Here is a 22,306-nt window from a genome sequence, read left to right on the forward strand (position 1 = left end):
ACAGCACAGCACCCCGCTGGCAGGGGGCCAGGTACGGCTCTGCGCCCGCACCCCGGTGAGGGTGCTGCTGCCTCGGCACACGTCTCCAGCCAGCTGTGCTCGCAGCCATTCCCGCTGGAGCTGCCAAGGACGCGTGCGAGCCCGGCACGACGCAGGCGAGGCAGGGCCAAGGACATGTGCCGGGAGCACGGGCGACACGTGTGCGAGCGCCCAGCCAGCCGCCCTGCCGGGGCGGCCACCAGCTGCTCCGGGGACAGAGCAGATGCGGGAGGTGGAGGCAGCCCGCAGAGGTGGCCCCGGTCGGAGGCACGCTCGGCTAGCAGAACGCACACGTGGCCCACACCCGTGCCGCAGCAGCCAGGGAGGTGCAGGAGCCGAGGTCTGGCAGTGCCCACAGCCCCAAGCCCCTGCTCCCTGCAGCCTCCCAGGGCAGGGAGGAGATGCTGAGCCACAGGACCGTGCACGCTGCTGGCCCCCTGGCCGCACGACGTCCCTGTGCACACCCCTTCCCTGCCTTGTGCCCTGCTGCGGGCGGTCAGGCCGTTGTGGGGAGCTCTCGCGTGCTGTCCCCTCCTGTCCCTGTCCTGCCCCACTGCTGAGAGCGGGGACATGTGCTGCGCTGGTAGGGACGGGACTCCCCCACGCCATTCCCAGCCCCATGGAGAAGCACCAGCTGAGCAGGTGGAGGGGTTCCTGCCGCTCCCCATCACACACATCAGCCCAGTTAATTAACAGGCGATATCAAACAAATAAATTATTCCTGCTTCCTATTGATTCTAATTTACTGGCCCCTGGAGAGCCCGGGCGTGTTTATCCCACCTGTCACCCCTGCTTAGCAGCTGCACTAACATCTGCCCCGCTCCCTTCACCTCTCCCGCTCCTCCACCTTCGGGGCAGAGCTGGGCACAGCCGTGGGGCCCACGCTGCCCCACGCTGCTGCCTGCCATCCCCTGGGATGCGGCTGCAGCCCAATCTGCTTATTCTCCCGGGGATGGCGGATGCCCCAGTGCCAGCAGCACAGAGAGGGAGCCTGGCTGCCCATCCTCATGGCACCCCCTGCCTCCCTGGGGAAAAGCTCCATCCAGGGATGACCTGGCCCCTGCCAGCCCTTTCCCCTCCCCAGCACCCCCAGAAAGGGTGCAGTTCTGGCTGCCCAAGCCCAGCCCCAGCTCCCCGTGGGCAGCTGGGCCCCCAGCCCAGGCCATGCCCAGCAGGACAGCAGCCGGATTTCCCTGCTGTCCCAGAGAGAGACCACTGCTGTCCACCACCAGTCTTTGAAGTCTGCCTCATCTGATGAGGCTGACCAAAGCCCAAGCCCCTCCCAGCTCCCGCCCCTATGGATGCCGGATCAATAAATCAATCCCGGCTCAGCTGCTGACTGCATAGCTCTTTGCTCCTGAGCAGGCTTGGTCGGGATACCCCGCGGAGGCACAGGGTCCTGGCATCCACCCCTGCCTGCTTTGGGGGTTCAGCTCATGGCTGATGCCACACTGGGCTAGTGACCCACGCCAGCCTGGGCTCTCCGGCACAATGGCGGCAGCTGCCGGCCCCTGGCAGCCAGGACTGCCTCCTGCTTGGGTCTGGGCAGCGCCCGGTGATGGGTCCTGGTCCTCCCCTGGCCAGGGCACCACTGCCCAGCACTGCCTGCACAGGGCTGGGCTTTGTCTGGCAGGAGCCCCCGGGCTCGCATGCAGCGGTGCAAGCGGCAGCGTGCGTGCCCTCCTCTGGGCACGGGAACGCTGGTTGGCGCAGCCGGGGGATGCTCGGGGCAGCAGCCTGCCGGCACAGAGCTGGCGGTGAGCTGGATGCAGCCGGAGCAGCCCTGGCCACGCCTCGGCTCCGGTGAGCACCCAGCCATGCCGAACCGGGGCAGCTGGAGGCTGGCCAGGGCCACAGGATGGGGTTGCGAGCACAGCCTGCCTGCCTGCCTGCCGCTCCAGGCGCTGGTGCTCTCCAGAACTGGCTGAGCTGGATTTCCTCAGGTTGGACGGATTAAAGTGATCCCAGCCAGACGCCAGTGGCAGGCTGCTTGCCGCGTGTCTGTGGTCCGAGCCTGCCTGGAGCATTTGGTGCTCAGATGGGGGTCAGCCAGCATCTGGCTTGGGAAGGGACATGCAGAGCACTGGAGTCACTCTTGGGGACCCTGCCAAGTCCCTGGTGCTGTCTGTCCCTCCTCAAGCCCTTGGACATCCCCCACACTGCTCTTCCCTTGCAGAAAGCTGAGCAGCGACAGCCCTGCCACTGTGCCGAGGGGTGGTTGAGGAAGAGCGGCGGACGCTGCTGCCGAGCCCTGCCGCCAAGGTGGCCGGGGCTGGCAGGTGACTCACTCGCCCCGGGTGATTCATCCCAGGCGGCTGGCAGGAGCAGCCAGAGAGCCAGGGCGGCTTCAGCTGGGCCAGGATGTCTCGCCCAGAGCCAGCCCATCACGCCGGCCTCCAGCCCTTGGCTGAACCCACGCACCTGCTCCCACGAAGACGCTCCTTGCGGACGCAGCCCGGCTATACCCGTGCCTGGCAGCCACCAGCCTCCCCACCACTGACCCACCACCCGCCCTGCGGAGGCCGTGGGGTGGCCGGCAGGGCAGGGGGCTGCAGCTCCCGGCCGGCTTGGCGCGGTCCCACGGCGGCGCGCGGCTGGGCGCATGTAGGAGCGGCTGGCAGCGCCGCAGCCGTGAGATAAGCTCCCCTCTCATCCTCATCGCATGTGACGGGAGGGAGATTTATGGCTCCGAGCTGCGATTTGTGCTCGGCTCCAGCACACGGTATTGATCGCTCCTGGTCGCTCCCGCTGCTTCCTCACCTCCCAGCCCCTCCTGCCTGTGAGGCAGGCAAGCCGGCCTTGCCTGTTAACTCTTCCAGACCTGAGGGCCCCTGGGGCCGGGCACCCCTCTGTGCTGCAGCAGCCAGGGCAATAAGGAGCACGCCAGGTCCAGGCTGGCTGGTGGGGACCCCCTCCCCAGGTTCCCTCACAGCCCTGTCTTTGGCCAACGTCTCGTATCGGATGCTGCCTGCAGAGTCCCCGTGTCGCTGCCTGCCCACCCTGCCCCTGCCTGGGGGTCCCAGCAGCTGCACTTGGCAGGGGTCCCTGCAGCCAGCACCGAGAAAGCCCAGCAGCAGGCTCCGGTCTAGAGGGAGTCCCAGTTGCTCCCAGTGCGTGCAAGGGAGCTGGAGCCCCTGGGGTGTTGGCGGGCGGCTCTGTTGGAAGGACCTGGGCACCAGGGCAAGGCTGGCAGTGGAGCAGGAGCAGCTTGGGCTGTGCCAGGGGGACCAGAGCTGGGTCAGGCCAGTGCCCGTGTTGGTGGGTGCTGTAAAACGCCAAGGATGGGACCTGGCAGGTGGGATGTGGGACACCAGAAGCCCCTCTGATGAGGAATGAGCGGAGGCCAGAGGAAATGGGATGCTAGGGCCCATCTCTCAGGAGAAGAGTAATGTTTTCCCCAGCCGGGGCTCAGAGCAGAGCAAGCAGGGGTGGTTTGGCTGGGTTGGCAGTGGGGAGCGTCCCTTGGCAAGGAGAGGGGCGGGCAGGGGGAGGCGGGAGGAGCAGAGCTGTGGGCAGGGGGGTGGCTGGTGTGGCCAAGGGGACGGGGTGGCGGGCAGTGATAAGGTAACAGCGCAGAGGGGACGGGGCATGGCGCCAGGGATTAGTGCTGAGCATACAGGGATGGCAGGTGGTGACAAAGGGACGGTGCCCAGGGGACAAGGTGTGATGGCCGCAGGCAGTGCTAAGGGCACATGGGCAGCAGCAGGCACCGAGCGGTCCCAGGGCCAGGCAAGGGGCTGATGCCGAGTGAATGGGAATAGGGGGCAGCCGAGAGGGGACGGGGATGGGACTGCGGGTGGCTCTGCAGCAGCAGCAGGAAACGATGTGTGAAATGAAGAGTTCCTGCCCAGTGCCCAGAGGGAGCGTGCAGCATACTGAGCAGGGGCTGGGGCTGGGGAGGGGGCTGCAGGGGGGTGCACGGCCGAGGGGTCCCCAGCACCACATGGGGACCCTGACCGGGGGGGCTGCTCCGCAGCATGGGGCTGTGCCTTTCCCAGAGGGGAGGCGGGAGCAGGGCTCTTGGTATGGGAGCGGTGGGTGGCTGCCGTGGGGCTGGGGCCTGTGGGGGGCACAGCCCTGCTAGATCAAACCCTCGCCGCCCCCCTTCCGAGACGCCCCAGCCCCGTTTACCCGCACACCCTCCCCGCTTGCCGGTTTCCCGCTGCTCCACGGAGATAATTAAATCCGCTATTTCGGCAGGTTCCGCATCCCCTGCCAGGCAGATCCGCAATCAGCGTCGAGAGGGCCCAGGGCTCCCCCACCTGCGCGCCCCTCCCGCCCCCCCGCCGCCGTGCCACCCCCGCGCCGGAGCACCTTGCCTGGCCCTGCCGCCTCGGCCTGCCTCGGCTCCTTGCCCGCCGGCACAACCTGTCTGCCTGCACCCTTGGGGACAATCCTGGGGGCTCGCAGGAGGGGCAACACACTCCTCTCCCATACCGGGCACATCTCCCCCTCCAGCTCCAGGGTCGCAGCCCCATGCTGGCTCCTCTGGAGGGGTCAGCCCCGTCCCCAAAGCCAGCCCGGCTGCAGAGGAACCCATCCAGGGGGTGGCACAGACCCAGAGTGTGGGCAGGAGCAGCTCCCCACCAGCCACCCCGCATCCCCAGCTCCTCATCTATCCCCGGTTCCGACGTTATCATCTTCCCACGGCACCCAGGGAAGCTTTAAATAATTCACGGAGGTGAGCTCGAGCACAGATGCTCCCGCAGGCAGCTCGGTGTGAGCAGCCAGGCAGCGGCTGGGCGGCAGAGATAGCGGTGCCGTCCCCGCCGGCTGCCCAGAGCCTGCTGGCACCTGCCAGCCGGGAAGGAAGGGCCTGGACTCGGTGTTCACGGAGGAAAAGCACTGAGAGCATCATCCTGAGACAGCTCAGCAGAGGCGGGAGGTGAGCAGGGTGCCCGGGGAGCCCCACACCGTGCTGCCCCCCATGCCCAGCCCTGTGCCATGCCCCAGCCTGGCCAGCTCTCCCCCCGCCCTCCCCTCTGCCCCCAATCTCCTGTGCCAGATCCCAGACCGATTCCTGAGAAAGCCTGTTGTTAAGCTGGCAGCTCTGGCTGTAAATTCAGATCCATAATTTAAGGGGGTAAAACTATTAATAGAACATTAAAATATCTGCTCTCATCTCAGGCACGAAGGTGGGAGTGAAGGTGAGGGTGCCTGGATGACCTGCACAGCAGCCCCTGGTCCTGCCAAAAGCCCCGATGCTACCGGTGCCGGGGCGGTGGGGAGAGCGGCAGGCAGTGCTTTAACTAATCGCCAGCTGTACCAGGAGAGGGGAGGGCGGCATCCATCAGGGAACGGGGTTATTGATGGACTCCAAGGCTGCTATTACCCGCCAGCCCTGCTATTACACACACCATCACTCAGCGCGTGGCCACGGCCGCCACGCCAGCCCCTCGGTGGTGCCGTGGACTGCGCCGGCCGGGAAAACCACTGGAAACAGGTATAATTACACGAGACGGGGCCCACCGGGGGTGTTTCGGCTGCAGCCCCGTTAACTGTGCTGTACACGTTGCACTGATGCTGTTCAATGCTGCCTGGGTCATCCTCCGAGCCCCGTGTCCCCAGCCCCACAGCACGCCAGCACCAAGCAAACCCCGTGGCACATCCCCGCTCCACCCCAGTGCCTTCTCCATCCTCCTCAGCCAGCCCGGCCCCGTGCAGCCTGGCTGAGCTGCGGGCAGGAGGCAGCCCCTGCCAGCTGGAGGGGGGAGCTGGCCTTCCCTACGCGAAGGTGATGGTCTCAGGAGCCGCCGAGCTGTGACGCTGAGAGCCTGCTGCAGCCCGGCTCATTTCGGGAGGATTAATCCGTGATCCCCTGCTGCCCAGCCCCGGGGAGGGCGGCTCCGGGAAGCGGGGAAGGTGAATTTCAGAGAGATTAACGCTGCTCCCCAGCAGGATGGGAAATGGAGGTACATCTGCTCATCCGAATGGAAGGAACAGCCGCCCCGTGGGGGAGCAGATAAAAATAGGCTGACATTTACCTGCCAGCCCCAAGCAGGGCGGGTGGAGGGCACCGTGGCTGGGCCGTGCCCGCTGAGGGATGCAGGCATCTGCTCGAGTGCCCGGCGCTCACCACTGCTCAGGCTGTAGGGACAGCGTGTGGCACGCGGCGGAGTGGCTGTGCGTGTGCAGGGCAGTGCCCTGGGGCGGCACCGGTGATGGGGAGTCCCGTCAAGGCAGGGGTGCATGCAGGGCACACGCAGGCGTTGATGCCAGGGTGATGGGACAGCCAGCCATGTGTGCCGGAGCTGTCGCGTGCTCAGGGCTGCCTGTACGTGGAGGGGAGCAGCAAGGTGGCTGGCAGCAAGGCGGGCAGCCATGGCATGGGCAGGGGGGTGAGCTCGGGGCAGAGATGGTGTCCGAGCCTGGAGCCTGCTCAGGGACTCATTCCTCCCTGGGGGATGGTGGTGATGAGAACAGGCAGGGCTAGGATCCCTGGTAGAAGTGCCCTGGGAGGTGTGCGAGAAAGGTGAAGGAAGCCACTCTCTGCCTGCCCGCGTGCCCTCCCCTGCAACCAGCAAAAAGAAGTATCTTCACCTGCTCGAAGCCCTGCAGCCCGGGCTGCTGGGAAGGGCTGGCAGCACGCTCTGCCCTGCTCAGGAGCCAGGGGATGCCGCAGCGGCTGTTCCCACGTCTCCATCTGCCCTCAGCAGCCTCTGTCTTCCTATGCACCACGAACCAGGGCTGAGCATCCTTCTACGATGGCATTAACGTTTCTCATCAGTGCTGGCAGCTCCTCCCTAGGATGACACTTGCCTCTTCACAGCCATCTCTGAGCAGCACGGCCCAGCCACCCCCCAGCCACAGTCAAGACGCCTCCTCCGGCATCGCTGGCTTGGCATCCCACCACTGAGCAGACGCTGACCTTGCTGCGTGCCCAGCAGCTCAGGGTGCCTGCCCAAGCCGAGGCACAGCAGTCTGGCCCACAGCCGGCCACCCAGGTCCCCAGCGCTGCAATAGCCCTGCGAGCCGCTGGCACTCCTGTCCCTGGGGCACAGCAGCACCCAGCCCTCGCCTGGCCTGGGGCACCCAGCCCAGCCCCAGCAAGCCCGAGCCCGAGCCCAAGCCCTCGCCACCAAGAAGCCAGTGCATGGCTGTGGGTGGGAAGGGTTAACAGCTGTGAGAGCAGAGCCTCCCCTTCCTCCCCCTGATCTGTGTTTTACAGGCCGGAGCTATTACCAGGAAATGTTCCCATCAGCACCATTGATCCCCTTGTTTACAGCCCTGTAATCCTCAGCTGTTGACTCTGGAGCAAAGAGGAGAGGAGGGAGAAGGTGGCTCCCTCTTGGCCATCGCCCCTGCCCTGCATCCCCACGCAATGCCCACCAACGCACCAGGGTGACCTGCACCCAAGCCCTGCAGTGCCTGGCTGGGCACCAAGGTCTCCGCGGCTGGTGGGGAGACAGTGCGGCCCCCGGGGAGACAACGGAGGGTGGCACGAGCCCGGCTGCGGCAGCGGCCACGGCCCTGCATGAGCTGGCCCGCGCAGGCGGCTGCGGGTCCCCCCTTGCCAGCGGCGCTCTCCTGGCACACGGCCGTGCCTCCCGCCAGCTGCCTGACACCTGGTCGCAGGGCCCCGCGTGGCAGCCTTGCTTTGTTCTCATTAGTGCAATGAACGGAGCCGTCACGCTAAATTAGGGACCCTCCCGACACACAGCTCTGCATCTGCCAAGCCGGCAGCGGCTGCCGGCCAGGAGAGCCCGGCACGGCGGCAGTGGGCACCCGCTCGGTGCCCCGGGGAGGCTGCAGGCAGGGATAGGCAGCACTCCAGGCTGCCCGCCAGCCAGCGGCACGGCAGGGCCGGGGCACCAGCTCCCGGCATGGGGTGCTGGCCTGGCACAGCCCTGCCTGCCCCTGCCCCTGACCGTTGGCTCTCCCCACACCAGCGGGGCACGGGTGGCTCCCTGGACCCCTATGCTGGGGCTGTGGCTCCCCGCAAGCCCCCCACCACTCTCCCTCACCCTTGGCCGAGCTGGGATCATGCAAACCTGTGCCAAGCACCTGAGGCAAGGGCGCTTGTGTGGCGTCCATCACTGGGACATTCATGAGCTTTTGTAATTCTTCCAGCTCCGATAACGCTGGAGAGCTCAGCCACCTCCCTGTGCCGGTGCCCACAGGCATCTCCCCACGCCGGCTGGGAGGGCAGGATTGTACCCCTCTCTGCTCACTTACGCTACTGCTTGGATGCAGCCCATCCCCTGGCCCCTGCTCTGCTGGGACGGGATGTGCCTTTCCAAAGCCCTCCAGGCAGGGATTTGCCTTCCCTCCCTCCGCAAGCCCTCGGGAGCCTGGCTCTCCCGCAGAGCCCGCCAGAGGGGTACGGAGCCAGGCTTCCCAGCCAGGATGGAGCAAGGCTGCGGGTCGCAGCCTGCCTCTGCTGGGGCTGAGCCAGCCTGGGCAGGTCCCAGGGCTCCCCAACCCGTCCTTTCCCTGCACCTCTCAGCCCAGCTTCACGGCACAAGCCCTGCTGGAGCATCCCCAGCCCAGCGCACCCCTGCTCTGCACAGGGCTCTGCCCCAGCCCCGACAAACCCCACGTCAAACCAGGCAGCCTTACAGCCTGCAAAAAGTGGCCCCTGGCAGCTTTCCCCTTCCCTGATCCCTGGTCACCGGGGGCTAGGATCCCCTTCTCAGCACCCCAGCAGTGCCCGGGCTGTGGGTGCCGGCACAGAGGCCGTGCCCAGCCCCCCTGCCCCCCAGGACATCCTGCCACTGGGCACTCACTGTCTGGAAGTCGCTGCTGTTGCACTCCTCATCGCCGAATGTGCAGCGGACAAGCATCTCGCCCAGGTCCAGCTGGTGACCCACGCGCCCATAAAACTCCTCCAGGTTGAAGGGGCGGCTCTTCTCCTCCTCGCTCGTGGCCAGCTTCCCCAGCAGAGCCTCCAGCCTGCTTCTCTCCGTGCTCTCCAGCACCAGGGGCTGGCCAGCCCCGTCCAGGAGACCCAGCATCTCCCCTGCCCAGTACAGGTCGTGGCTGGAGAGCTGCGAGAAGCGGGCAGGGTTGAGGTTGCAGAGCGTGACGGCGGGGAAGGTCTTGTTGCATGCCGTTTCCTCCTCCAGCTGGGTGCTGTGGGGGTACTGGAAGTACAAGCCCATGCACTTGGCGTAAGCGTGGACGAGGAGGGCCAGCGAGCCCAGGAAGGCCAGCAGCCACAGCAGGTTGCGGGCGGTGTAGCGTCGGTGCCGGAAGATATGCTGGATGCCGTGGAGGGTGGAGTGGCCGGCAAACTCCTCCAGGCTGCACGGGCGCTGCTGTGGGGCTGGGGCATCGCATGCTGGGTGCCCGGCGGGACAGCCCCCCATGGGAAGGGCTGCTGAGGGCTGGGGGGGACCCCAGGGGTGTGGAGGGGGCCTCCGGGCTTCCTCCAGCCACATGCTGCCGCCCGGCTCTGCCTCTCCCCACCGAGCCCAAGGCGCTGGAGGAGGTTTGAGGAGCGGATGAGCGGCACGGCGACGGGCGGGCGGGCTGGGCTGTGCGGCAGGCGGCGTGCGCCAGTGCCGGGGTGGGACCGGCACGCTGTGGTGCTGCCCGCACCCTGCCCCGAGCGGGGAGCTCACTGAGTGCCGAGACCACGGATGTACTTAGCGATCACCACATCCTGCAGGAACCGGAGCCAGAGGCTAAAACGTCCTGGAAAGCTCGGGGCACTCTCACCGCCTGTCCCCCGGGGGTGCAGGCAATTAGCTGGAGTCCTGCTCACTTCCACCATCTCTGTGCACTTAGCGTGGGCTCCCCGGGGAGGGACAGGCGGGCAAACTCCTCACATCCCCCTGCCAGGGCATTTGGGAGCCGCCCAGGCAGGGCTGCACGGCCCCAGTCTGGGGAGAGGTGCGCGGGCAGGCGTGCCTCGAGGGGCAACGGCTCTTTGGCCATAGGGATGTGGGGGGACCCCAAGCTCTGCACCAGCCTTGCAGGAGCACAGCTCCGCGCTGGCCAAGGAGCCAAGGTGCCGAGTGTCACTCTTGTCACAGCTCCTCCACCCTTGGGCTCAAGCACCTCTTCTGGGCTCCCCAAAAGCTGTGGGGGTCAGGCTCCCGCAAGCACAGGGCGAGGGTGGGGGGTGGCAGGGCACTCGGGGGGCAGCGACACAGACTCCAGGGGAGCGCCCGGAGCTGGTAGCACCTGCATGCCACCACGGGGATGCTGCCAGGCTGTCTGGCATGGCACTAACTCGACACCGGGAGCGCTGGCACGGTGCTGGGGCTGGCACAGCCCAGCATCCCTCTCCCTCGAGGTGCGCAGGAAGAGGCAAAATCTTTTATGAGGCCAGCGATATAGCTGAGGAAAACAGTTGCTTGTGAGCACTGAGAAGCACCCGTATGCCCAAAAGCTTATCTCCTTTTCTGAACCATCTGAGTTGGTCTAGTAAAAGACACTGCCTTTCCCTACCGGGCTCGCCACGCATGCACCCACCTGGGCAGATCCTGCAGTGCCGTTTCGCTGGCCGTGGGAGCAGAGCGGAGACACAGAGCAGAGCCACGTCCGTGGGGCCGGGGAGGACAGGTCGGGATCGGGGAGGACGCCCTAGCTGGGAGGGGGGGCTGCATTCCCCCACCCTGCTCCCCACACCGGGCGCAGGAACCTTCCGGGAGGGAAGATGGGGAAATCAGAGGTGAGGATGCCCGGGCACAGGGAGGAGGTGGTGCCCAGGCCCAGTGGGGCTGGAGGGGGGCGAGAGGGCTGGGCTCTCTCCTGCGGATGCTCGGACCTGGCCGGGCACCCAGCGGGGCCCTGGAGCGGAGCGAAAGGCACTGCAAGGCCCCGCGGTGTCGGCAGCCGCTGGCCGGCGATGCTGGCCCTGCCCAGCTGCGCTCCCCTGGCCTGTGCTCCCCAGCACAGCTCTAAATCCATTAGCTTTGCATAATTAGATTTTTCTCAATTACCAGATTATGATAATTAACAGCTCATTTGTAGGAGGCAGTGCCTAATCCCGGCATCGCGCTTGGCTCCGCGCCAGCCTGGCTCGCAAGGCTGCTGGCACGGGGACGGCAGGCAGCAGAGCAAACACCGGCGCAGGGGAGCCCTGCCGGGGGGCCAGGCAGCCTCAGGGGTGCTCCCAGGACCCCCCAAAAGCTCTCCACCACTGGTGACCTAGACCTGCCCTTGCACTGCCCGGCCAACACAGCCTGCCTGGACGGGTCGGTCCCCAAAAACGGGAGGGATGAGAGCCCATGCAGGGACAGCATCTGCCGGCGAGGGGAGTCAGCAGGGTTTTAGAAGCGGCTCAGGCACCCACGCGGCTCCAGAAATGCAGAAAACATCCTGCGACATCTCCTCCTGCAAGCAGGCACCAAGGGGAACCATGGGAGAGGTTAGCGTCATGGGCTGGGCTGGCACGGCTGCAGTCATTAAGGGGCTTGTTAATGAACTTTCCTAGTCAATAATGTTGCCAAGGAAGGACAGGAGAGCAGGGTAGCAGGAAGCAGCCGCCGGTAAGGTACCAATCTTCATCACAGGAAGGCAGGGCAGTCCAGGCAATTACTGCCCATCAACAGAGCTTCATCCCTAGTAAAATAATAGAACAAATATTAAGAGAAAAATGCTTTTGAGGACCTCGAGGGCAGGGGAACGGGGAGCAATAAAGATGTGCTCAGAGCTCACACAGAATAAATCTACCCAGTCCGACTTGATTGCCTTTTTTGGGTAAAATTGCTAAATGAATCGATGGAGAGGAGACAAGAGGTGTGATATATCAGGCTTTTATTAAAGCATTTGATATAGCATCTCAGGGAATTAATTCCAGTTGGCGAGGACAGCCATCCCCCGCCGGGGCTGGGTGCAGCCCTGGGGAAGCGAGGGGGATGGGGCATCCCCGGAGCGTGTGGTGGCATGTGGTGGCATCCCGTGACACCAGCGTGGGCAGCGCCGGCGGGGGCAGCCCCTCTTCTCCCACTCCGGGTGAACGTGCCACAGGACCTGCTCCGTGCCCTGGCTCCCGGGACGGCTGTGCCAGGAGCTCCAGGGTCACATCTGGACCGGCTGTGGGATGCAGCCCCGTGCCCAGTCCCCGCGGGACAGTGCTCGTAGCCAGCCCTGCACCCGTTCGGGGCCACCACCTCCGCGTGCCCAGGGCCGTCCTGCAGCTTCAGGGCTCTTCTGCTCCTGCCATGGGCTCTGCCTGCAGAGCTCTGGCTGGGAAATGGCATCATGCGTGGGCAGCGGTCATGCCCAGCCAGGCACGACTGGCTGGGATGTCTCAAGCCATTCCCGTGCGCCTCCTTTGCACAGCGTTTCTGATCTTCTGCCATGAGCATCTCCAGGCGGGGGATCTGGTCCTGCCTCTCTGCCCAGCATGGGCGGCAATTTCGGCTTCGTACAGGCAATAAATCAGCCTGCTTGCCTGGAGGTGGCTGCGCAGCCCCTGCTGCTTCAGCTCGAATTTCCCAGTCTCAAATTACCCTGGGCCGCCTGAGAGCCGGCTGGTTTTGTGCTGCTTGTCCAAACTCCCCCAGCTCCGTTTCTGTTGCTGGATTTTGCCAAAGGCCCTCGAGTGTTCCTGTGCCCAGGAGCAGCATCTCCCAGCGCCCGGCCCTCGAGGGCAGCCCTGCCAGGGAGCCGAGCCGCGCCAGCCCCGGCTGCCCCATGCCGGGGGAGCCGGACGAGCCTTGGCAGGGCTTCGCTCAACCACAACGGCATTTGCTCCTCGGCCAGTTCAGCGCGGGGTCAGAGGTCCCAGGCCAAATCTCAACACGTTTTTCTCAGCAGGGGAGCAGCCCAGAGTGTGGGTTTTGCTGGAAACCACATGGAGCGTTTCTCCTTGAAAACAGTTTCTCCCGACGGGGTTCCTTTGCTGCTCACGCTGGGAGCACCACAGGCGGCAGTTACACTCCTGGCTGCAGCCTCCTTGCCCTCACCCAGGAGTCCCTCTTGCTGTCCCCTTCGGCCCCGACAGCCCCTTCCCCTGTCCCGTCAGTGCCAAGGAACCGGGGCTGGAGGTGTCGGAGGCGATGGCAGGCTCTCTCATTTAAACAGCCCTGCCACGGGGCAACGAGCGAGGGAGTCCCGCTGCTGCCAGCACCCACAGAGTGATGGGGTCCCCTGGAGCTGCGAGACCTCGGGGGAAGCTGGTGGAGAAGGGTCTCGCGAAGGCACAGCTTGCCCCAGCACCTGGCCAGCCAAGCTGCCCCATAAGAAAGGCACTAAACATCTGTGAGACCGTTCAGCCATCCCAATTGAGTGTGATGAGCAAAGCGCCAGTGGTTCGGAGGCCAAGCAGAGAGAAAAGACCCGTGTTTTTGTGGCATCAGCAGATCCCCCTCACACCCCCTGCTTTTGGGGTGACAGAGGAAGCTATTAAATGCAGTGGTCCCAGCAGCAGCCTCTCCCCTTCCCGCTACCTCCTCTCTCCCCGCAGCCCGGCTCCTTCCCGCACCAGCCTCTTTCCAGCTCCTTGCGCTGGTGCTAATCCCCTAATCTGTGCAAAGCAACAATTTTCTGCATGGCACAGTGGCTGGTTTGAGATCTGCATCCCTCCTCCCCCGAAAGCCAGCTCCCTTATCAGCAGCAGGTATCAGGTGAGCCAGGCACCATCTACCTCTGATAAACCCATGTTTGATTTTGCCCTATTTCCTTTTATCTCCAAGCCCGTAATTAGCCCTCATCTCACAACGCGTTGTGCTGCCTTGTGCGGTGAGGAGCGGAGGGGATCGTGCTTTGCTGGGCAGCCCTGGACCACAGCCTCTTGCTGGTGGGGTTTGAGGAGCCGGCAGGGCGATGCCTGGGGACGAATCCTGCCCACCACGCTGGCTGCCGAGCTGTCCCTCCTCTCTCCGCACCCGGGCCGTGTTCCCTTTAATCTCGCACAGCGGCGGAGATGGATTTCCTCCCTGTGAGCCAGATGTGTTGCACAGAGCATAAACACCCGCGACAGTTGTTGTGCTCCTCGGTGCAAAGGCATCAGATGTCTGCATTAAAACAAAGCTCTCCACTTAATTACTCAGGCTGATAATTCAGCGCGTGGAGGCGGCTCTGGCTGAGAGCAGAGGGCTGGATCACAGCTGGGACTGGAGAGCCTTGGAGTGCACATTAATCCCGGCTCTTGCAGCCCTGATTAACGGTGCTGGAAACCTGCCCACCCTGCTCATTCCCAGGGGAAGGGTCCATCCCGGCACCCACTCGCTGCCCTGCCGGAGGGGGCCCAGGCTGGTGCCTGAGGGACTCTGCTGACCCCTTGCTGGGCCAAGGCACCCCCTTCCCAACATCTTTGGGGTGGGATGGCCCAGGACGTGGGGACCATCGATCGGAGGGTGCTGCACTGCCCTGGGCACAGCCATCCACTGCATCTGGAGCCCAAGGGAGCTGCACACAGGATGGGGAGGGCAGAGCATCAAGGTCACCCCGTGCAGGGACCCACTGCCAGAGCATGGCTGGTGGGAGCTGGCGCCAGCCCCGTGGCTGGGCTCAGACCAGGACCAGGCAGATCACCAAAGGCTTTGTCCTTGGGGTCCAAGCTGCCTGCTCCTGCTAACCTGCATTTCTCCTTCCGTGGACCAGCAAACAACTCCTGCAAATTCACCTCGCTGCCCTCAGCCAGCACCAGGACCCAGGGCGCTTCCTGGGAGAGCCCCTCACTCAGCCGTCGGGGCAGGCATGTGCCCTCGGCCCGCGACCGCCCACCCTGCTCTGCCAGTCTCCCCAGGATGGGATGCTCACGTGTGGGGCTGCTCGCTTGGACCCATCTCCCCTGCCCTCTCCCTTCAGCCTGCTCCCCCAGCCCAGCCCCTACCCCCTGCCCAGGCTCCTCACCTCTCCCTCCCTCCCTGACCCCAGTGCCTGGGCATCCCCAGATCTGGGGCATCCCTCTCCCAGCAGAGCCCCCATCCCCGGGCACCCTGCAAGCTCGTGCTGCTGCAGATCCACCTGTGGGGTCCTGTCTGTCCAGGGAGACTGATTTCCTCCAGCTCCGGTCTTGCCCTCTTATCTCTCCTCCCCGGGCTGCACGCCTTGCTCCGTGGCCCGGGCAAGCGGGAGCGATGGAGCCCATCCTGCCCGGGCTGAGCGCCAAGGCTGGTGCTGGGAATGCAGGGCAGCCGGGCCCGATGGAGGCAGGCAGGCAGCTGTGGGCAGCACCATCCCAGCGGGGCCCCAAGGGTTAAGTTGTCATGTATTCAGGGCCACACGCTGGCCAGGAATTACACTTTTATCGGCACGCGGTGCTGCCGCCGCTTGAATTGGGACTGGGAACTCTATTTCCGAGCTCACCCAAATTATTCTCCAAGAGATAAAGCGTGGTGCAGAGCAGCGCCGGCGCTTCATTAACATTCCCCAGCCCATTCAGCTTTAAACGAAGATTGCCTGCCTCGGAAAATGATAAAATTGAACATGTGAAGCAGGGCATTATGTTCCATCAGCCGATATTATTTCCCACGCAGGGGCCGAGCAGAGACACAAACAGCTATTTATGCAGCGCCTGGCCAAGCCGAGGTGGCTTGGGGGAGGGGGGGAACAGGCTGGGGGGGCACAGGATGGGTGGCGAGTGCTCCCCACCCATCCCCAGTCACGAGAGGGGCTGCCCACACATGCTGCCGGGGCAGCTCTGCTCTCCTGGGGGCTGCCGGACTTGTGCCCAGGGTGCGGGGTGGATTTGGGTGCCAAAGACCTGCTCTGTGCATCAGGTGAGGGAATGTGCTCAGGGGTGCGTGCGGTCCCCCAGACAGCTCTGGCTGTGCCCTGCAAGGCTGGAGCATTTCCATCTGCCACCCTGCCCCGGGGGATGCGTGTGCCCTGCTAGGGCTGAGCGAGCGGCGTGCCGGGTCCGTGTGCAGGATGGGGTCCCACCTCCCGGGGCTGGGTGCTGGGCCGGCAGGTGCTGGGGAGTACCCGCAGCCGGGGAGCGCGTGCCTCCTTGGAGGTGAGCAGGCAGCGGAGGGCTGCGCAGGCAGGCCCCCGGGGCTGCGATTGGATTTTGCTTGGCCGTGCCGAGCCTATCGATCCAGTAGTAATTAAAGTCGCTCCAAAACCTGACTCATATTCAACCTTGGGAGGAAGGAGCTTCTCTGAGAAACACCCTCTGCTCCCTGTGCACTGGCAGAGCGTGGAGCTCAGCCCCATCGGGGTGCTGCCAGCCTGTCCCAGCCCCCTGCCAGACTCTGTCCCCAGGGGGGACCCTGCCCCAGGGCAGCCTGGTGCCCAGGGCAGCAGCACCCCATAAGGCAGCATTCCGGCCAGCATCCCCAGCACCACACAGTCCTGCAGTGACCCTGATGAGGTTCAGTCCTTGGGGTGGGGTCCGTGCTGCCTGGACCCTAGGATGTAGGGGTGCTCCCCCATGCCCCTCGCTTGTCACTGCCTGGGCCCTGTGTGGGACCGGCGCGGGGAGAGGAGCCTCTTGAACCTGCAGCCGCCCCCGAGAGGAAACCGGGAGGGGGGGAACCTGCTGCCGCATGCCCACGGGGTGCAAAACCCCTTCTGCAGGACAGAGGCATGCAGGCAGGTGTGAAGGCAGGCGAGGGGCCTGCGAGCGTGTGTGTGTGTCTGTGTGTGTGTGTGTGTGCGTGTGTGTGTGTGCGTGTGTGTGTGCGTGTGTGCGTGTGTGTGTCTGTGTGTGTGTGTGTGTGCGTGTGTGTCACGCCCAGCCTTGCCGCCAGCCCCGCTGCTATTCCCGGTATTCCAAGCAGGTCGGGACAGGCAGCGAGGAGTGGGAGCTGCCGTTCCCCGGGGCCCCCCGCAAACCCGCCCGGAGCCCCCGCGGGGACGCAGGGCCACCAGGACCTGGGGGGCTGCGGCGGGGAGGGGGTCCCGCGGCTGGGAGCTGCTCCGCGAGCCCCTGGGCAGGGGCCCCGGGGGGCACAGCACCCCCGCAGCGCCGGGCAGCGGCAGGGCTTTGAGGCGGGGAGGTGGCTCCATCTGCAGGACACGGCCCCGGCCGGGAGCCCCGGTGCTGGGGGTCCCCGCCGCCCCAGGCAGCCGCCAGCCGCTTTGCATGCAGGGCACAGCGGCGGGGGACAGCGGACAAGGACACCGGCTCCTCCGGCTCCTCCGGCCCCCACCCACGCCGCTCCCGGGAAGCGGGGCTGGGGGAAGCGGTGCCGGGAGCCAGCCCCCTCCCGCACCCCCGCACCCCCAGAGCACCCCGCGCCCAGCGCTCCCGCCCGACACCCCTGCACCCCCAGAGCGCCCCGAACCCACTGCGCCTGCACCCCTCAAGTGCTCTCATCTGGTACCGCGCTGCCGGGGCACCCCGCCTCCAAAGGCGACCCCCACCCAGCACCCCCATCCTGCCCCGGGCTCTTGCCCCGCACCCCTGCAGCCAGCACTGCCGCCCCGCACCCGGGGCACCCCACGCCCAAGGCTCCCGGGAGGGCTCCCCCCGGCCGGGAGCCGTCGGGGCGACGGGCCGGGCCCCGGTCGCAGCGGCAGGCGGAGGCGGAGCCGGGCCGGGCTCCACCCCGGCCCCCGGCCCACATAGGCCGGCCGGGAGGGCCCCTCGCTCCCGGAGCCTGCGCCGTCCCGGGGGCGGCACGGCGGACCCCGGTGGCTGGGGGAGAGCGTGGGGCAGGAGCTGGGGGGGGCCCCGGGAGGGGTGGGAAGGGGTGGCCGTGCTGCCTGCCTCCAGGGGGGCTGCGGGGGGTCCCGTCCCGTCCCAGGGCAGCGGGATGCTGCGGCAGCGCTGCGGGCGGCTCCTGGCCCGGCTGGAGCGGGCGCTGCAGCTGCTGGAGCTCGGCGGCAGCGCGGAGGAAGGTGGGTGCGCGCAGCCCCTCGGCCTGGGGCACCCCGGGACCCCCAGCTCTGCTGCCAGCGGGTACTGGGGGATCTGGGGGCCAGCCCCCCCCCATTCCGGCTGGCCACCTGCTTGTGTTGCCCCCAGACTACATCCAGATTGCTCGGCGCTTCGAGGCGACGCGCCAGAGATGCTGCCGCCTGGAGCAGGACGGGCGGCGGGCCCGCGAGCAGCTGGCCCGCGTGGAGGCTGAGCGGGCAGCGCTGGAGGTGAAGCTCAAGCACGCCCGCAACCAGGTGGAAGTGGAGATGAAGAAGCGGCACCGGGCGGAGGCTGAGCTGGAGAAGCAGGTCCGGGGGCTGGCTGCAGGCGTACCCCACGGGGCTGGCTGCGGGGACCCCAGCCCGTTCACCGCTGCCCCATTTCGCTTGCAGGAGCGCAAACTTCAGCTAGTCTTCGAGTCCCTGATGCGGGAGCCGTGGGGCAGCGGGGTGCTGAGCGGGGAGCAGCGGTCCGTCCTCAGCGCCCTGGCCAGCCGGCGCCTCGGGGCAGCCCTGGCACCGGGCAGGAGGTGAGCAGGGCTGGCGGTCCTCACCCCAGCCCCTCGGGCAGCCCTGGGCTCAGCCGTGACCCTCTTCCCCTCACCTCTGCTAGGCTCGGGCTCTGGCTGGGCACAGGGGTGCTCGGGCTCTGCAGAGGTGCCCACTCTGGGCTCCCAGGAGCGGCTGTACGAGTAGCTGCTGGCCGGGGGAGGTTGCCCCGGCCAGGCTGACCCCCAGCTTGCTCCACAGGTCGTCTATGGTAGACGAGTCGTGCCAGTCCCTCCTGTCCCACTCGGACATCAGCTACGACCGCACTGAGGACGATGTGGTAAGGAGTGACCCCCTGCGAATCCCAGGGTTTGGCTTGTCCCCAGCAGCAAAGGGGTGGTTTTGCCCCACTCCCGCAGTGGGGCAGCCCCTTTGCATGGCCATGGTTGGGGGTGGGCAGCTGTCAGAGCCAGAGCACGGATGCTGGGGGTGCCCCGGCCCCGTGCAGCCCTGCCAGCCCGCAGCCTCCCTGTGCCTTTCAGGATGTTGATATGACGGTGGTGCGGACCCTGAAGCGCAAAGCCCAGGAGAGGCAGGTACGGGGGACATGCTGGGGTGCAGCAGCCCTGGGGGCTGGTGCTGAGGTGGAGCGTGTGCCCCTGCGTGGGTGAGGATCCCCCAGGTCTGCTCTGCTCTCCTGCACTGTGCCTGTGGGACCCCTTGCCCGCACAGATCAGCAGCCCAGGCTGGGGTGCTGGCCCTGAGCCACACAGGGTTAGGGCACCCAGATACTTCTCCGTCCCCGTGCAGGAGGCTGCAGGGAGCCTGACAGGGGGGTTAATTTATTGATGCTGGGCTGGGAGCGTCGTCTCTCGGCAAACCTCCTGCGATCAATAGAAACTCCATTACCCTCCACTGTGGCCCAGCTGGGCTCCTCAATAATTCATCCCCACATGCAGGCATCCTGCACCCCACTCTGCTCACACCTCTGCATTGCAGGCCTGTCCTGGCCTCCCCCAGCCCCTGAGCTGGCTCCAACCCCGGTGGGGGACCTGGGTGCCCACGGGTCCCCGCAGTGCCTGGTGTGGGGCAGGGTGAGACCGGGACCTTTTGTGGGGCTGAGACCACTTGGCTTGGGTGCTCTGGGGTGGGGGGGGGGAGAGTCAGGGAGGGGGTCCCTGCCTACCCTTCACCCCATCTGCTCTGTCCCCAGCGTGTGTCCCTGGCCCCTCAGATCGGCCCCGTGGTGGTGGCGAAGCGGCACCGGTCTTCTGTGGCACCCCACAACACTGTGAGTAGGGACCTGTGCCCTGGGCAGGGTGTTGCCAGAAGACAACACCGAAACCTTCAGTCGTGTGGGGCTGTGGGGTCTGGGGGTGCTCAGCTGTCCCCTCTGGATGCCTGTGCCCTGCAGCCTGTATCCCCCCACGCCCATGGTGACAGCATCCCAGGCTGTGCAGGACCACGGGGATAGGGAGCAGGCAGAGCAGAGCTCGTGGGGAGACGTTGGAGCACCATGGTGCTGCAGCCATGCACGTTCTCACTGCTCCCCATCTCAGCAGGCGAGTGTGCCAGCCGTGCCCCCTCCCGATGAGGTCCCAGGCCCTGCTGGCAGCCTCCCGCCCGCTGCTTTGGTGCCACGCCGCTGCTCTCGCCAGGGACACCGTGCCTCCACGCGTGCAGGTCACGGGAAGGGCTGGGGAGGGGGCTCATGGGTGGTGTGGGACCAGCCTCAGGGTGCTGCTGTCATGGGGGAGGGAGGGGATCTGCTGGGGCATGATTGTCCCCACCACGGGGGTACTGGGGTCCTCTGGACATGCCAAACGCCACTGTCCCAGGGCAGCCGGGGTGCTGCAGGGGCTCCCTGGGAGGTGGGAAGCCTCCCTACATCCCAGCCAGGAGCTGGGGCAGTTTGCCTTTCAGGGCCCCCGCCACTGCCTTCTCTCTCTCTGCAGAGCTGACCACGGTGTGGGGCACCAGCGAGGATCCGGGCTGCCATGGCCCAGGGCAGGAGAGCCACACCGAGGGTGGCTCCGCAGGGCAGCCAGTGCCAGCCCCCTTCCTCTCGCCTCCACAGGGCCTCCCGCAGCTCCAGCACCAGTTCACCTCCAAAACGGTGCATGCCCTGGCCTCTCTCCCTCCTCTTGGCCGCTACAGAAAAGGGAGCGGGGCAGGGGGAGTGGGTCTGGGGGGGGGAGCAGGGGGGCAAAGCTCTCCTCCATCCCCCCACCCCAGCTCTGCCAGCACGGGGGATGGATGGAGGCGGTGGGGGCTGGTTTGGGTGGGATGAAGGAGTGGTACTGGGTACGTGCAAGAAGGGGGGGCCCTGACTCTGCTACCCCTCTCCAGGTGATCCGCCCCGAGCCGTGTGGCGTCTGCGGCTCCCGCGTCCGCTTTGGGAAAGCTGCCGTCAAGTGCCGCCAGTGCCAGCTGCTGCTGCACCCCAAGTGCCGGGAGCAGTGCCCCGGCCCCTGCGCGCCCCGGCCTCACCACCACGCCTGGCCCCGCGAGGTGAGGGGGGGCCCGGCGGTGCCTGGGGGCTGCTCCATGGGGCTGCCGGGCTATCAGCCCTGGGACGCTGGGGCTCCGCTCCCGGCACAGAGCGGGTTGGCGTTGTCCTCCCCAGGGCGTGCTGGCTGACTTCGCCCCCCCCGCACCGCCCCTGGTGCCCGCGCTGGTGGTGCAGTGCGTGACTGAGGTGGAGACGCGAGGCTTGACGGAGGTAGGGGCCGGGGCGGCGGGGGCGGCGATGCTGTGGTCCTCGCGGGGCTGAGCCGCTCTCCCTGTGCCCCAGACGGGGCTGTACCGGGTGCCAGGCACGGAGCAGCTGGTGCGGGAGTGGAAGCGGAGGCTGCTGCGGGCAGGAGGTGCGCTGCCCGCCCTCGGCAGCGTGGCTGACATCCACGTGGTGTGCGGGGTGCTCAAGGACTTTCTGCGGGGGCTCAAGGAGCCGCTGGTCACCTTCAGCCTCCACCCTGCCTTCCTGCGGGCTGCTGGTGAGCAGGGGTCCCAAGCCAGGGGGGTGGGAAGGGGCTGCTCCTCTCCTAACACCCCTCCCCGGTGCTGCCGCAGACATCCCGGACGATGCCGCCTGCGACACAGCCCTGCGCCACGTGGTGAGCAAGCTGCCCCCGGCCAACAGGGACACCCTGGCCTTCCTCATGCTGCACCTGCTCAGGTGAGGGGCTCATCCCGGCACAGTCTCCCATGGGTCTGTCCCCATCTCCTGGCTCCCTGCTGCCCACCCAGGCTCCATGCCCCAGAGCGGGGAAGCCGGGCTGAGGATGAAGGGCCCCTTGGCCGGGCAGCGTGCTCACACCGTCCATCCCCCCTTGCAGGGTGTCGCGCAGCCCTGACTGCAAGATGGACGTCTTCAACCTGTCCCGCGTGTTTGGTCCCACGCTGGTGGGACACAGCTCGGCCAACCCCACACCGCTCGCCATCATGGAGGACACGCCGCGGCAGTGCAAGGTGAGGGGGTCCCCAAGGTGTGGGGTGTACCCCGGGTGCTGCCGGCATCCCCATCCTCAATCCCTCCCTGCTCAGGTGGTGGCTCGGCTCCTCTCGCTGCCGCCCGACTTCTGGAGAGGCTTTGTGGGGACGGAGCAGGAGAACCTGGTGCCGACATCAGCCCTAGGGGACAAACGCGGTGAGGCACAAGAGCCCCGGCCCCCTCCCTGCCCTTGCCCTGTGGCTGCTGAAAGGTCCTGGGTGCCCACAGCTGGGCTGGGGTGTGGGAACTGTCCCCCGCCCTGTCCCACAGAGCCGTTCTGCCGTGTCGCCTCCCCGGAGCCCAAGCCGGGCCAGCTGAGCCCAGCTGGCACCTGCTGCCTCCCCAGCACCCTGCGGAGCTGCGTGGGCATGGCCGCCCGGCCCCCGTGAGTGCTGCCGGGTGTGGGTGGGGGCCCAGGGGAGCTCGCTTTGCCCCCCTGACTCATCTCTCCCCACGCAGGCAGGGGCCAGCGCCGAGGAAGGTGGGTCGGTTCTTCCCTTCTCCGGTGTAGCCTGCAGCGGTGGCTCCCTGGGGGCATGGAGCTGGCACCAGAGGAGCGAAGCCTGCGGGGCCAGGCAG

At 66.5% G+C, this 22,306-nt stretch overlaps 1 protein-coding gene across 1 annotated transcript; it reads left to right on the forward strand.

Annotated features, from left to right (window-relative positions):
- Positions 1-17,639: 17,639 nt before the first annotated feature.
- On the forward strand, positions 17,640-22,238 carry LOC142414531 (rac GTPase-activating protein 1-like). The gene is made up of 16 exons (XM_075511860.1): positions 17,640-17,724; positions 17,852-18,054; positions 18,139-18,275; positions 18,496-18,574; positions 18,777-18,830; positions 19,448-19,525; positions 19,797-19,917; positions 20,190-20,350; positions 20,584-20,745; positions 20,861-20,956; positions 21,029-21,230; positions 21,307-21,412; positions 21,573-21,705; positions 21,781-21,883; positions 21,998-22,112; positions 22,187-22,238. The coding sequence occupies exons 1-16, from the start codon at positions 17,640-17,642 to the stop codon at positions 22,236-22,238; spliced, it is 1,887 nt and encodes a 628-aa protein (XP_075367975.1).
- The last annotated feature ends 68 nt before the right edge of the window (positions 22,239-22,306 follow it).

This window comes from Mycteria americana, chromosome 9 (assembly GCF_035582795.1).
Source record: "Mycteria americana isolate JAX WOST 10 ecotype Jacksonville Zoo and Gardens chromosome 9, USCA_MyAme_1.0, whole genome shotgun sequence".
NCBI lineage: Eukaryota > Metazoa > Chordata > Aves > Ciconiiformes > Ciconiidae > Mycteria > Mycteria americana.